Source organism: Vanessa tameamea, chromosome 5, assembly GCF_037043105.1.
Source record: "Vanessa tameamea isolate UH-Manoa-2023 chromosome 5, ilVanTame1 primary haplotype, whole genome shotgun sequence".
Lineage (NCBI taxonomy): Eukaryota > Metazoa > Arthropoda > Insecta > Lepidoptera > Nymphalidae > Vanessa > Vanessa tameamea.
The window spans coordinates 10,322,369-10,337,322 of NC_087313.1; the positions used below are offsets into that span (position 1 = coordinate 10,322,369).

Consider the following 14,954-nt stretch of genomic DNA (forward strand, 5'->3'; position numbering starts at 1 on the left):
TGATGTATTTTACGATTATTACCCGCAAAAATCATGTGCTCATTACAAGCGATAAGGAACCTCCGCTTTTATTCGAAAAAATTGTAGGGTTCATTATGTGTTTTATATTGTACTTAGTTTGAATTGGGGCTAGTTTTATAATAATAAATATAAATTTTATTATAAACAAATAAATATTAATATGAAGAATAACAGCTATCAATTAATCAATAAGTAAACGAGATTACAAAAGTTTGAAAGCCAGGCATCCAACTTTAGTAATCTCGAGTTAAGTTAAGTAAATAGTAAATCTTATCGGAAGAAAATAATCCATTTAAGGAATATCAATTTCACATAAAGAACAAAACGTACATCCAAAAATACTTTCGGGTTAAGTGAGGTAGCACACCAACGATCAAAAGAATCACTTTTATATCTGAACTCAATTCTAATAATGCTTCAGTGTTCCGCATTCTGGCATTGGGTTACTTCCTGCTCGCATTTTAAATATGTACACGACATACAGTTGGCATTGCCCACGCACATGAGCTGAGAATTGTGGTAAACAAAATAACCTGTCTAATAGAGAATTACAGAGGGTGGTTTACGGAATATAATGGAACCAGGATTGTAAGAATTTAACAAAGTATTTTATTTTTCTCTTCAGCAACGTAATTTATAGGTATAATTTTAACTTTTTTTTTAAATGTACTCAAAATATAAGCTCGAAGGAACTTAATACTATGACAACCTTTTTTTAAATAAAATAGGTAGACAGATGAGCAACTCGGCAATGGTAAGTAGTGATCACCGCCCATGGACATTGGCGCCTTAAGAGATTTTAACCATACCTTAGATCGCCAATGTGTAACCATAAATAAACCTTGTTAATTGAGATGTTATACTCCATGTGCCTGTAGTTACACTGGCTCATTTATCTTTTAAACTGGGACACAGCAATACTAAGTATTGCTGTTTTGTGGTAGAATATAAGTAGGAGGTACCAAACCGGATGAGCTTACATTAAGCCCTACCACCAATATAGTACAATTTAATTGAACACTATAAAATCTGTATTTTACGATGTTTATAAACAACTGAGAGACTGTACATATTGGCTTCTATCGTGATGAGTTATGGTACGCAGTCACGATAACTTAATTTAAAGTCTACCCAGAATTAAATTGGTAACACTAATCTGAGCATCACCGACGTGCCTCGTTATCTACATTTTAGACAAATTGAGGTCAATTAAAAAATCAGGGCATTTCTTCATTTAAGTCATTTTAGCTAGAATTCATTTAACTGCGTATTATCGCATTTCTTTCTTTCTTTTATCCTTATATGGACTTATTTAGTCGAACGAACCTATTGAAAATCATTCGTGTGGTGCTCGTTCGTAATAACAATAGAAAAATGGGCGTGTATAACTGTAGGCATACAATAAAACCATTTGTAATAATGGAGACGCTCAACACATGCCTGTCCTATTCAATTTAATCGATTTATAGAAAACATTGCTTTAATATTAGAAGCACTTTACTACCCAACGAAATGTAGTACAATAGGTAATTACTGTAATAGAAAATAGTCTTGAGTATTTTTTTAAAAAGATTGGCTGTTATATTGTTTAATAAGTACTATTAAATCACGAGTCAGCGGATATTGGTACTAATGTGACCTTGACATAAAACTCTTAAGTGAAGTCAGACCAGTATTGGTGCAAATAAAGGTCTACGTCAGCGCCTTGCTCGACCGAATATGGATTATTGACGGAAAACAAGATGCATAATGACCTCCAGCATAATCAACAAGTTGTCCACTGCTTATTATAATCAAGTGACCGTGTAATAAAACAATAAAAGCAAACTGTAATAACATTTCATATCGATTCAGGGTTTTGTACATATTAAGAAAGCTCTTTATTGGTTATGTAAATATACATATATAACATTTTAATTCTGTTTTCATTTTGCTCTCTGTCCTATTGAGTATATTTTTGATCTGCTGTAAAGTTGTTAAAAGTAAGAGGTCGTCTCTACACAAAAATGAGCAATTTCAGTATACGTAAGTAATTTATTTTTCCTCAAAAATGATTCATATTCGTAGCACTCAAATTTGACCTTGAAAAAAGTTTCATTTCAAAAATATTCATCATGATCAAATATTGTTCATCTAAGCATCACCTAATATTTACTGAACACGTTTCAAACAAATAACGGTATCATTTCCTTTTGATACACTTAGAATACTTTTTGCCGCAGGAATAAAATCTGAAGTGGTAGTAAAAATAATTACCGTATAACTTTGTGCGTAATATAGTACATTTATATATTTTTAAAACAACAAGGTTATAAATATAAAACAACTTGCTAAGGTTTCTGTCGTGACATAATTGCAATGTTAAAAAGCCCTACAAATTACAATTAAATCGACATTGCATATTACCAATATAATCTACTTTACGTTGAAATTATTATATGTTTAAGCAATACATATTTTGTATGTTAATGTACGTACCTATTTTACGAAAATATTGTGCCATCGAACACGACCCGCTTTAAAAATGCCTGATTCATTTGTATTTTAAATGTACAAATATCTTTGAGCGTAACATACATACATATTTATGTGTACGTGTTCGTACAAATTCTCGTGAACACTATTCACCTGCCAATCTCGCGAAGAGCAGTCGTATACTCATATCCACGTTTATATGTGAAATAGGATCCACGCTTTTCTGTCTATGTATATATTTAGATGTTAATGTTGAACTCTTTGATTTCAATTTATAATTATTAATACTAAAATGTACAGCAGCAGACCCATTGTTACTTTCTAATTTGTATACGTTTTTTGACGTTTGTAAGTAAATTTTAATTACAGCTTTTAAATGTTTTGTAAATTTGTAATAAAAAAGCCGGTATATACATACCGGCAAGCTCACACTGTAAGCTGTCAATAAAAGCTTTTACACCATATAGCGTTATGTATAGGATGAGTTAAAATATTTTTAATCAATATTGACGTCTCCTCAAATTGGCTTGGCGATAGCGTAAGCGTTATAAATCACTTCGTCAATGTATCGAGACGCAGAGGCAGGCTGTTGCGTCCGGCGGCGGCGGCGGCGCGCTATTTCCCGGAGGCAGATGCGACGCCCCCGTAATTTCATTCCCTTCGTCTACCCTCGCTATGCTACTGCCAATTGCATTTTTATTAAATTATCCTGAAATGTCTGTGTTAAGGAAAATATTTATTACTTATTAAAAGGAGGTGTAGCAAATGCTGTTTTGTTATTGTCGAGATCTCTAATTTTTGAAAGCTCATTGTGTAGATTATAAATGATTATTGCCTTTGTAATATTTTTTGAACCGATTTTGATAAAGATAAATTAGCTGTGAATATTCTCGAAGGTGGCCTAAGTTTAATTTAAAAATGTGTCCTATTTAAATGCCCTTATTAGAAAGGTTTTCACGTCACAAGGTTGTCACTTTTCCTGAAGATATTACTTTACTCGATATCTCCGCTGGTTGTACATTTATATTGATGATGATGTAATGATTGGTGTCAGTAAATGCAAGGCAATTTAATATATAGGTAAACAACGAGTCCAGAAGATTATGTACCTATTAAAAAAATATTTTTAAGTTTTTTGCATCTAAGTGAATTTATATTGTATTTTTTTTATATTATAAAGAACATAATATTAGCCTTCATATTTTCCTCGGTAATTTATACGGTAGGTAAAATTAACAAATGTAATGAGTATGACATTTAAAAATGTCGGTAAGATACAACTTTTCTACAATTTTAAATATAACCTTATTTTTTTCATACGACACATGTTCACTAATGTGTAATTTAGTGCTTTTTATATTTTTATTTTTATAAACAAGTAATCGATTATTTCCTTAGTAATATAATTTGACTCGTCGATGCAAATGATATGTTTGGTTAGTAATAATTTTGCTAGCAATATGTTATCTATGCAATTATATAAATAATTAGAAAATTGAACATTTAATTAATTATGTGTTTTAAATCTTAATCTTGAATAAAGTGTTGACCTCTACGAGTGAGGGTCGTGATTTGATTACTTCATTTCATGTGATAAATACATAATAATGATATTATGGTAATGACAAATGAATGCGGACAGCCCACGTTCGTTAGTGGTGAGTTGGCTGTGCATTGCATAACACATCTTTTGTAATTAATCTAATTATCATATTGATGACGAAAGAAAGCGATTATGAATAAAAAGTGTGTTATTGGCGTATGTTAAATATGAATTTTGTAACTCCACATTTACAAATCATAATGAAGTTCATATAAATTCTGGTTATAGGGAATATTATAGCAAACGCTACAATAATAACTATTACGATATTTGATCACAAATTATAATTACAAATTCGCTGTAGTAATCTTAATTTCATCCGCTTGTTATCAACAATAATTACGATCAGCCGTTGGTATTTAAAGGGAAGTTTCAATACGCCTCGTACACTTTTGTCTATCAAACAATAAAACGGTAGCTCGATCACGCAAAGATAATTCAGGTTCAACGGACTAAATGTATTCAAATGTGAAAAGCGAACGTTCCAAAAATGAGTGTAGTCACGATGTGCAAATACGTTAACGGTACTGTCGGCGTGAGGCCGCCTGCCGCCAGCCCGTTGTCTGATATGTGCTTGTACCGGATGGGTGAGGAAGGACGCGGCGTGTCCTGCCGGACGTATGGGCCTTTACCAAAACAGTGATCTCATCATAAATCAATACGCATTCAATACCACATTGAATATTTAACTATTAAATAAATGCAATATGCCTTCGTCTATCTTTCAAACGGAAAATGCTTTAGTATTGATTTGAAGGTTAAGATTTATCTTAACTTCAATTAAATGATATTACGAAGATGAAAAAAAGTTAAATATTATGACTTATATTTGTTGCCTGTTCATTAATCGTTATATTCACAGGCTACAATGTTAATATATAATAAGTTGCGGACTACAAAACTTACAAGCGATTACATTCGTCTGAGTCATGTTAACTAAAGGCCAACGATCGCTAGCTGTCTTATGTATTGTCGTATGACAAATTGATATGATAATATTTCAACTTTAGTGGAGATATTAGATTTGAAACATTAGGCTTTACTTAAGTCAAATATTTGTATATAATTGATATTAATTATCTACTTAATAATATTTTAAAACGAATGATTGATAGACAACGCAGCCTGGTGGGTCTAACAAGATGAAATATTGCACAGTAATTCCTTATTCAACAAATAACCTATCAATGCTCACATAGAGCACTTAGAAAATAGTTTTAAAATCTGTCCATAAGAGTGATAAAAGTTTGTATTGAAATTTCGAATTATCAAAACTAGAACTATGGAATTCGGTGTTTAGACATACGTTCATTAGTTGAATACAGATGTTCAAGCATTTTTGGAAAATCATCATCTAGAGAGTAAAACTTAGGTTTTAAGTTCTGATTGCAGTATCGAAATCGATGTTTACAGGTCTTCTCATGAGGTCAAGTTAGTTGTTACAGCCTTTTTGAAATAACATCACCGAAGAGGCAAATTTGGGGATGAAAGTTCGCATTTTATTAATATTAGAAAAATGGAAAACGGTTTTACGAAATTTACTTGGTATTTTGTTTATGAAAATTTAACATTTAACAAGGATGAAATTTGGTATAAATGTTTGTATAGATTTTCGAAATGTTTGATGTTATAAATATAGTAATCGGTGTTTACAATTATGTTTATCAGTTAAAATAATTGTTACGTCGTTTTTGGCAATTCTTCACTTAAGATGGTTAAATTGGGGGAAAACGACATACGATGAAAAAAGTTCTACTATAAGTGTACAAAAGGAAGCATACATGAAAATGTTATTAACAACACCTTTATTACAACATTACTTTATTAATAACTAGTCGGGTGAATGTGGAAGGGCGCGGCATCGTGAGTGAATAGATCTATACAATTTTTCAGAGGGTATCGAGCGCTAGTTTTAGCTAGCTACGTTTCAAAGGCATAAAGTTCATGTAGTTTTCAGTTTCACTGAGTTGATGTAGTTTTCAATTTCACTTTTGAAAGGATAATTTAAACTCAACTTGTCACCTCGTACTCAACTCTATATCTCTTTTTTGTTTCTACTAAAGCCAAAATTTGGGGAATCTGTGCGCGAAGTCCAACTGCCCGGTGCCACATTATAAATATCATAATCGAAACCAATGTAATGTTTGTATTCTTGTTTTAATGACGTTGTTTATTGATTATCAATGTCAATTGAGTATACAAATTACATTATTCATTAAAAGTTAATTACCAAAGACTCTTCATTAAATAAAAATTGAGACTTCTGCACAGTTTGAAATAAAGTTTGAATGTCCTTCGTATTATATTTTTTACTAAAAAAACTAAACATTTGGTAGGTATGATCTGTATTGTGTTAATTATTTCATAATTTGAAGACATTTAAAACAATATTTTAAAGTTTTTTGCAACCGCTGCATTAGTTCGGGCTATTTAAAATATATGATCGCGATGATAGGAATGTCCTCGAGGGTTATTTTACCCTATATTTTTGTTAATCTATACTAATATTAAAACAGGTAAAATTTGTGGTAACCCTTTGTGCAAGTCCGTCTGGATAGGTACCTCCCACTCATCAGATATTCTATCTCCAAACAGTAATTTTTAGTATTGTTGTGTTCCGGTTTGAAGGGCCAAGCAACGCCAGTGTAACTACAGGCACAAGAGACGTAGCATCTTAGATCCCAAGGTGGGGCATTTGTGTGATACAAGGAATAGTTATTATTTCGTACAGCGCCAAAGTCAATGGGCGGTGATGACCACTTACTATCAGGTGGTCCATAAGGGGGCGGGCTTACCGATTACATAAAAAAAAATGTTTTTATGCAGTGGGTAATCTCCGGAACTAATGATCCTTATATAAAAATATTCAATTGTACAAAGCTACTTTAATTCCTAAGTGCCTAAATAAAGTATAAATTATATTGGCATCATGCATATTAGCTGAGGTATCCCTATTTTTGTCTAACAAGTCGGAGAGAAATACTGCTTAAAACAGAATATATCTAGAAGATATCACCGATTCCAAATTATGTGCAACCCATGAAGGTCGTTCGCTGTGAAGTGGGCGGTCGGATAGCTGAGTGTAAGAATAAAATTGATTTGATCTTTCTTTATAAATAAATTGCGTTAAGTACCGTATTAAAAACATTTTAACATAATTATATTCGTATTACTAATTTAATGATATTTAAAAAAAATAAGTGGCATGTACACTACCGTGCTTTTTCTGTACAACTTTCTTTATTCTGTACGACAGTTTCTATACCAATATTATCACATTTATGAACTATATAATTAATAGCAGGTTTATTGGGTAGAATCAATTATACAAATAATCAATTTTGTCTCTATGGAATGCTTGTAGGCTATTAATTATGCCTTTGCCAAATGGGGTTAATTTAACTCTGAGAGCGAAGCAATTGACAGGAAGTCTAGAAACCCGATGTAAATATCCAAATGACACCTGGTGGTCATATTTGCTTGTAGACATTAGCATTGAAAGAAGATTTAAACCACTCCCCGCATTGTCAATATGTCAAGGTGTTGTGTCCGTTGTTCTGGCTGTAATTGTCTAATTATATTAGATCACTCAACCTTCGGTTTGATGGCAAATTAATCTATAAGCAGCAGTATTAAGTAGGTATTAAAACGGGCCGACTCAAGGCTTTAATTCGGATTTATTTCTATTATTTTTTTTTGTCTTTCTTGGTATTCATTTAATATTATTTATTTACACAAATTACATATAATTAATTTTCTACTTTAATTTGTGTACTTAAAATGTATTAAAAATTATAAGAAATACAAAATAATTTTGTTGAAATAACGCCATCTATGAAGAATAGTTGAATAATGATAGGCTTTTCCAATCAAATGATTTTTCTATTCGACACTAGATGGCACTGAATACATTTTATAAACTAACGTCGGTTCTTAAAAATATGTTAGTACTGAACAGTGCCTCTTTTTTTAAAGAATAGTATTAATTAAATATTAGAAAACGTTTATATTTGTTTTTTAAAGTGGTGAAATTGCTTTTTTTTGTTTCTTAACCTAATTATAATATATTTCTAACAATTCGATATTCTGAGTTCATCGAGTAACACCTACAATGGCAAGGCTGGTGTGGGTGTCATTGTTATTTAATTGCGGAAGGGTTAAAGAACTTCATTTTGTGTCGCATTTTGCATTACATTTACAGAAATCGTTGGCCCCTACGCAGTATTTATCTATTGGAATATTATTTATTACATTTAGTATCAAATCATTAAAAACATTCCAACACAAAACATACCAAGTTTTTTACAACAAGAATGTTTCCTTTCATCATTTTGTAGGAATAATGATACGACGATAGTAGTTATATAGATAGATAGATATATAGATAGTATACCTTGTTATGTGTATTCTTATGTAGGAGGACTTCTTAGCTCTCCTGAAGTTACTATTTCTAATCCGCACGTTACATTTTATTCATTGAATTTTAAGATATCTATTCAAACAATTTGATAATATTTATCTTTTCTCAGTTTCAATATTTACGGAACGCAACCGCTAGTAAGAGCTGTCAGCAAGCTATAGACTTACAACAAACAGTGGCTTACCGTGAGAATAGCTTTAGAAATCAGTTTTGATATTTATTTATAAAAAAAAAACTTATCATTATATATAAAATTTGAAAAATATTTTTAGATATGTAATTTTGTATATAATTAAGTCAGTATAAACTATATTAATAATTTTTAAAAAGGTTTTAGTAGCTATTTATTCAAAGGAAAAAACCTATATTTTAAAAGTAATAATTTACGGTTGATAGATCATTTTACTATAAATTCAAGGCTATGAAATACCATGTAGCAATATATATGTGCCGAAACTTTAATGGCGTAAGATGAATTATACCCTTGACTCATTAATTACACTCTTGCGAGTATACGTACTATAATTATAACCTTTACCTCCGTCATTTCATACAATTTTAAATATGCCTTATGATAAAGATATTTATTCAGTACGCTTGCAGTGTCGTTAAATGGTTAAGTCCTAAGAATTGAATAAAATGGAAGTAGAACTCAGAACTTTTGTATAGAAATCCGAAATCTTATCATAGACAGTTTTTTTTATAAAGATAGAATATGTGCTTGATTGACAGCCATTTGAATTTTGTATGTGTAAAAAGGAAGCATCACATTTGTATACATATGTGAAAAGGATCTGAGTAATGCCGTGCATCATTGTAATGCTTTTGTAGCTTGGATTACCACAACCATGTTGGTTGGATATTGAAGCGCTAGTTGATAACATTAATATCCAGTAAAATCAATAATATTTTAATCAAACGTAGCACAATATTTGCACTATTATAGTGATATAAGGTAGAGCCGTTCTATTGTATTCTAGAAATCACACGACTATCTCCTAAAAATCGATGATATCTACTGATAAAATTATTTAAATGAATATTGTTTGATGCAAATTTATGCGAGTTGGTTGCAAAGATTGAAGTTGTTATCACTTCTAATACACACCGCTCTATGGTTAACTCAAGTCGTTAAAGCTAAGCGGGTCTGCGAAATGCAAATACGACTGACTCGAACCGGTCCGTTCGAAACGATAAAGCGCTCGCATGTGATTGTTGATAGATATGATCTCCATGGGACTTGATTAGCGATGACGCATTGTACCCACCCCTATGTTAACTATAGTATACGTTTAATGCTCACAAAAAACCGATGACATCCTTTATATAAAACGCTCTGTGCTCCCCACCGTTGTCTAGGATGGACTGTAAATCAACGATTATACAATTTTATGGAGGGGCATCTGGTTTAACTGAACGGGTGCAATGTTAAGCCTGACTTATTGTACTCCTAGTTTTTAATTCCGTTGCTTATCTGTTGTATTCGATTAATAATATCAAAACTATACTCATGTAACAATAATAGTAAATTTTAAGATTAAACGATGGTCTTACTGAGTCGAATGTTAAATTCAACAAACATATTTTTATGCGGTGAAAATCTTTGAATAATTCAAACGTTTTTAAGTAAATAATGTTCTTTAAACATGAGTAGGTACTTGAGTTTATTTAAAGGTACAATCGCTTGAGTATTAAGGAGTATAGTCAAGAAGTCGTGGTGTACTTCGGTGATAACGGTCCTTTGGTTGGCGAACATCTGCGAAGTCGAACAGATGAGCGACTCATACTCAACGTTCGGCAGTCGCGGCTTGTGCCCTCCGCGCACTCGCAGCCTGTACCAGTCGTGAGTCGGCTTGAGCGCGACACGCCACGCGCACCTTTACGCGCGTGCTCGATACGATTTTACCAAAACATACGAACAAAATACGGTAAAAACAGTGGCATAATTATTCTGTGCAAGTGTCAGTTCTATGTTTATATAATGTAATGTCTTGTAATATTTACTACGGTCGCTATCCCGCAATCGATAGAGCTGTGTTAGATTTATTTACCGGTCGATTTGTTTGAAAATATACGGACCTAACGTTTTACATTTAAATTTGAAATTCTATTTTCCTTAATAAGTTATTTATTGTTTGTTATAATTACTGTTACTTTTCCTCGATTCTGGGAACTTCAAAAGTGATACTCGTGTTCTCGTCATTGTTGCATTGTAAATATTACGAAGCAAAATCTTAATCATTCATATGCCTAAACTAAATTGGTTTAGCATAAATCAACCGTTTCTTAATTCGCCCCCCATTCCAGTTAGAAGGAGTTTGTATTTTTATTTAAATTTCGTAATAAATAACTGAAACGATGTGTATGTAGTTAACTGAAAACAATGTGAAGTTTTTTTTTAATGTTTTATGGACCGCTCGAGTTCATCGGGAATAAACTTAGTTTAAAATCCTTTATCCATTGCAACGAAGCTGCCCGCCTCCAGGCACTCCGGCACTTTCGAGTCAAATCTCTGGGGAATATTTCCATAATGTCTATGAGGCCGACTTTCCGATACAGTATTCACGGAATTACTATTCAAATTGCATTCGACTGAGAAAACCTGTAGCGATCGTTCTTTTGAATGTACGTACTTACTTTTATGCACTTAAGTAACTTATACAATAGCCGATACCATTGTACTATTACCTTAATATTTTAGCAATTACCTAAATGACCTGTTGATAAATAAATTATCATTAACGTTCACCATAACTCTTATAATCTAAAAATTGTTCATTCAAAAGTTTTTATTAATCTCTTATTTTGATTTACTTACTATTCGATAAAGATTGTTTCACAACAATACGTTATGTTCATATGTCATACGTTTTATCTCAATTAATAAAGGGCGTAAAGGCGAGTGCGGGGCAAGAAAATGTTGTCTATTTTCGTTCATTGACCGAAGTTAGCAGTTTTGTGTGCTGATGTAGCTATTTAAGCATTCACACTTCGTTAAATCACTTTTATATCAGCGTAGCTGGTTAATAGATGCAATTCGCTACAATAAGTCCTATTATAAATATATCCGGAAATAATATATAATTTTGTAATATAATCACTAAGAGGGAATATAAAGATAGAATGAACTATGAAATATTAAGTTTGCTCGACTAATACTTTTGAATTGATTCAAGAAACAAGCAAACACCACCCATCTTTTGTTAAAATGTTTGTGTAAATATAATATATATATATAATATATAATCCGAAAACTATTTAAGTCATATATTAAGAATTATCTACCTACTTAGTTACCTATAGGCACTTATTTCACAATTGTGAACGATTATACATTTTATTTATAGGCGTAGATTTGTCTTGCTGCGTTCTTGTCTTGAACAGCCAGCGCCGCCGGCGGAGCGGGCGTCACGAAGTTAATCTCATTATTGGTTTGGGCTTTCATTCGCTGTGAATACAAGCTTATCATATTATAAAATGATAGGCGACTTAAAATACATTTATAAATACTTCCTATACATCAAACTGAAGCCGTCACGGACCCGCATCTGTTATTATTGAGCCGCTATAACAATTTCAGAGTACTTACAAAATAATTGCATTTTCTAAGCACGACTCTCAGGCATTGAACTTTTATTCCCTTAGTGAATTATTTTTGTGGAGAAATATGAGTTTAGTCTAAAATAGGATTATACGATTTTGTTAACTATCGAAATATTAGAAGTGGGCGAAAAAATAAATATATTTAGCAACGGCTGATTTACCACCATTTTCGGTAAATTATTGTCCATTTTTTTTAACCCAACCATTATTTGAGTTTCTTTCAAGCAAAAATTGTCAATCTGCGACGAAAAATAAACTTAAGTATAAAACAAATAAAATATATTTCCATGTACGAGTATATGTAGGTGACATACGCGTACGTGATTCATTAATAACAGAAGTATACCGTTTATTTAGTAATTAAATGAAAGTGCAAACTCTTCTTAAATAATATATTTGTACAGGTGCGGATGTCGACCGTAGTGAAATTCGGTATTTTCATCTTCAACGTTGAAAGTGTGTCATGTGTTCTTGTGTGAAGCCAGAGACAATATTAGTGTTCTAATATAGTGATGGTGTTTATTTGCGATGCCGGATTGGCGATACAACGTTCTGTCGACGAGCGAAGCGTACATAGACGCCGAAGGAGGTCCTCCTCGCGATCCTTTCGCCGCTAGTTATCCGCGTCGCGCCGATCGCTCTCGGCCACCTCATACTTGTCCCTACACTACTATATTTCTTGGAACACGTACACATGTGCCTTATCGTTTAACGCCTCTGCAGAGTGAGAATGGCGACCTATATGCTGATGCTTACTCAGTCGATCGGTCCTCTAATCTCACCGATACATCAAGCTTCGCCCGCTACGAAGATTGTCGTTCACAATTGGAGAGTACCCTGATACCAAAACGAGATAACGCATATTCTAACGATAAAACAGAAGGAAGTGTAACGCTGCAAGTTCAAAAAGTGCCCTATACATCGGGCGTTTTTTATGTGGCGGCTAAAACGGACTCTGTCAAAGATGTGCCGGGAAATAGTTTATTTCCATGTGAAGCGTCAGATTCGGACGCCTTGTCTTCCTGTACATGCGACAGTTTCGAAAGATGCGAGTTTGATTGTAGAGATTTTGAACCGTTTTCGGATACGTGTTGTTGCGATCCGCTTAGTGATGGAGTATGCAGTCGTAGTCCCAAGGAGGTCGACTCCCCCGAACACTTTTGTGATCGAGTTGTGGAAGAAGATCGCGTGTCAGCGCGGAGTGACATGGATGGTCTGGATTTAACTCTATTCGAACCAGCACAAACTGATTCTAATGATTGTGGAGATGAATCTACAGACCAAAATTCAGCGTCCACTACAGCCGCTCTATGTGGCATTCTATACGCGCTACCGATTGCAGAAAACGGTAAGACCTTTCTAAGGCTATTAATATTATTTTAAGAAACCTAAATTTTGTGGTCCAACTAAATTGTACTTACCGTGATCTACTAGGAACATATTGAATAGTTTAGCTGTGCACTTGACCATCGTGTGGTCAACTTCAATTTTATTCGTATCGGATACGAACAACGGTGCGGGGAAATTACTAACACATCAATCACTAGGAGTCATTGTCATACCAGCGGTAACAAGAATATATCGGCTGTTCCATAAAGAAGCGAAATGTTAGTGCAAATGTATGACACTCGTACAGTCTTGGTATTTTGCAGAAAAACACATTCCTTTTGCTATTTTTTGTGCAAATTTCCAAAGAAGTTTATTATTTTATTAAAAGGATTAAAAAAAGTTACTTACAAAATAAAATAAATACTATTGAGTGTACAGTTGTTAAACGATGGAAATGAAGATTTTGTAGGCGATCTTGCTCTACAGATTGCATACCGTTACCCATTCGTAAGTTTCTAATTACCTGGTGTAGATAGAGAGCGATTGTTAGCTCACATGCAAATCCGATAGATTTTGGACCAGATAAGTGAATACAAAACTATTTTCTTGCATGTGTTATTAAGTTCCTCATTTACAAACGAGTACATAAGTATGTGTTTAACGGTAACGAGATACACAAAGTGTGAATATTTATTAACGTATGGAATTTCATCGAGTATGTACATGTGTAAATGGTAATTTAATTCTTTTTATTTCTGTGTGAAAAAATAAAAATAATAGACATTATATTTTGCGATGTATCTCTGTTGTCTACGTTCCTTTTAAATATGCAGTAAAATAACTCGTTTGACTAAAATCTGGTTTTGAATGGCTTATTACTATATTTTTATATTTTATTGTATTCATAAACTTTTTTTACACATGATTTTACGTAAAGATATATTTTACTCATATTAAAAACGTATAAAGTCTTGCAAGTTTTATTAAAAGACCATTCTACCGGTACCGGTATTCTACCGGTACCGGGTACGAGAAACAAAGGGTTATAATTTAAAGCTATAATATTGCTTCTTTGTAGTAATGTTTACGAAAGAAATGTATTTTTTTTTCTATCTGTATGTCAACAACACATTTGATAAATGTACTATAATGTTACAATCGCCTTTTCGTTGTGTTTATAATTTCAAAATTGATCAACTCATTCCAAAAGTAACGACGTTATAAATAATTATGTTAGTGTATATATCATGGTTTAGAGTTGATACGATATTTTAGTATATACATATATCAGTTCTGTAAAACATTTACATAAATTGTAAAAAATGACCATGTCGTGACAATATTTATATTCCGTAACAATTGAACGTGTGTTGTACACTCATTGTTAAAAAAGAATTACGAGTGACCGTGGCCGACCGTATAAACATTAGTGCTTTACGTGTTCGCCGAGAAAGTTACAGGGTCAATACGGCGTGTATTTTATGATGTTTTGTTGCGGCTTCA

At 32.7% G+C, this 14,954-nt stretch overlaps 2 protein-coding genes across 7 annotated transcripts in view; both read left to right on the top strand.

Moving 5' to 3' along the window:
- The window catches only part of LOC113392751 (1-acyl-sn-glycerol-3-phosphate acyltransferase alpha), a 125,929-nt gene that overhangs the window by 40,999 nt on the left and 69,976 nt on the right, over positions 1 to 14,954 (top strand). The window contains exon 6 of one of the 2 annotated variants that reach the window (XM_064220808.1): positions 6,984 to 6,993. The exons of the other annotated variant lie outside the window; for it this stretch is intronic. The gene's annotated coding sequence lies outside the window, so the exon portion shown is untranslated. Of the gene's footprint in view, positions 1 to 6,983; positions 6,994 to 14,954 lie in introns of those variants that run through there. 2 annotated transcript variants of the gene reach the window in all.
- Positions 1 to 14,954, top strand: part of Raskol (raskol) — a 140,701-nt gene that overhangs the window by 14,599 nt on the left and 111,148 nt on the right. For 2 of the 5 annotated variants that reach the window (XM_026629345.2, XM_064220804.1), the window contains exons 1-2: positions 10,367 to 10,502; positions 12,527 to 13,470. The exons of 2 other annotated variants lie outside the window; for them this stretch is intronic. In XM_026629345.2, the coding sequence (XP_026485130.2) occupies positions 12,651 to 13,470 (820 nt within the window). In that variant the 5' untranslated portion in view covers positions 10,367 to 10,502; positions 12,527 to 12,650. Of the gene's footprint in view, positions 1 to 10,322; positions 10,503 to 12,526; positions 13,471 to 14,954 lie in introns of those variants that run through there. One more of the 5 variants, XM_026629346.2, reaches the window with a different exon arrangement.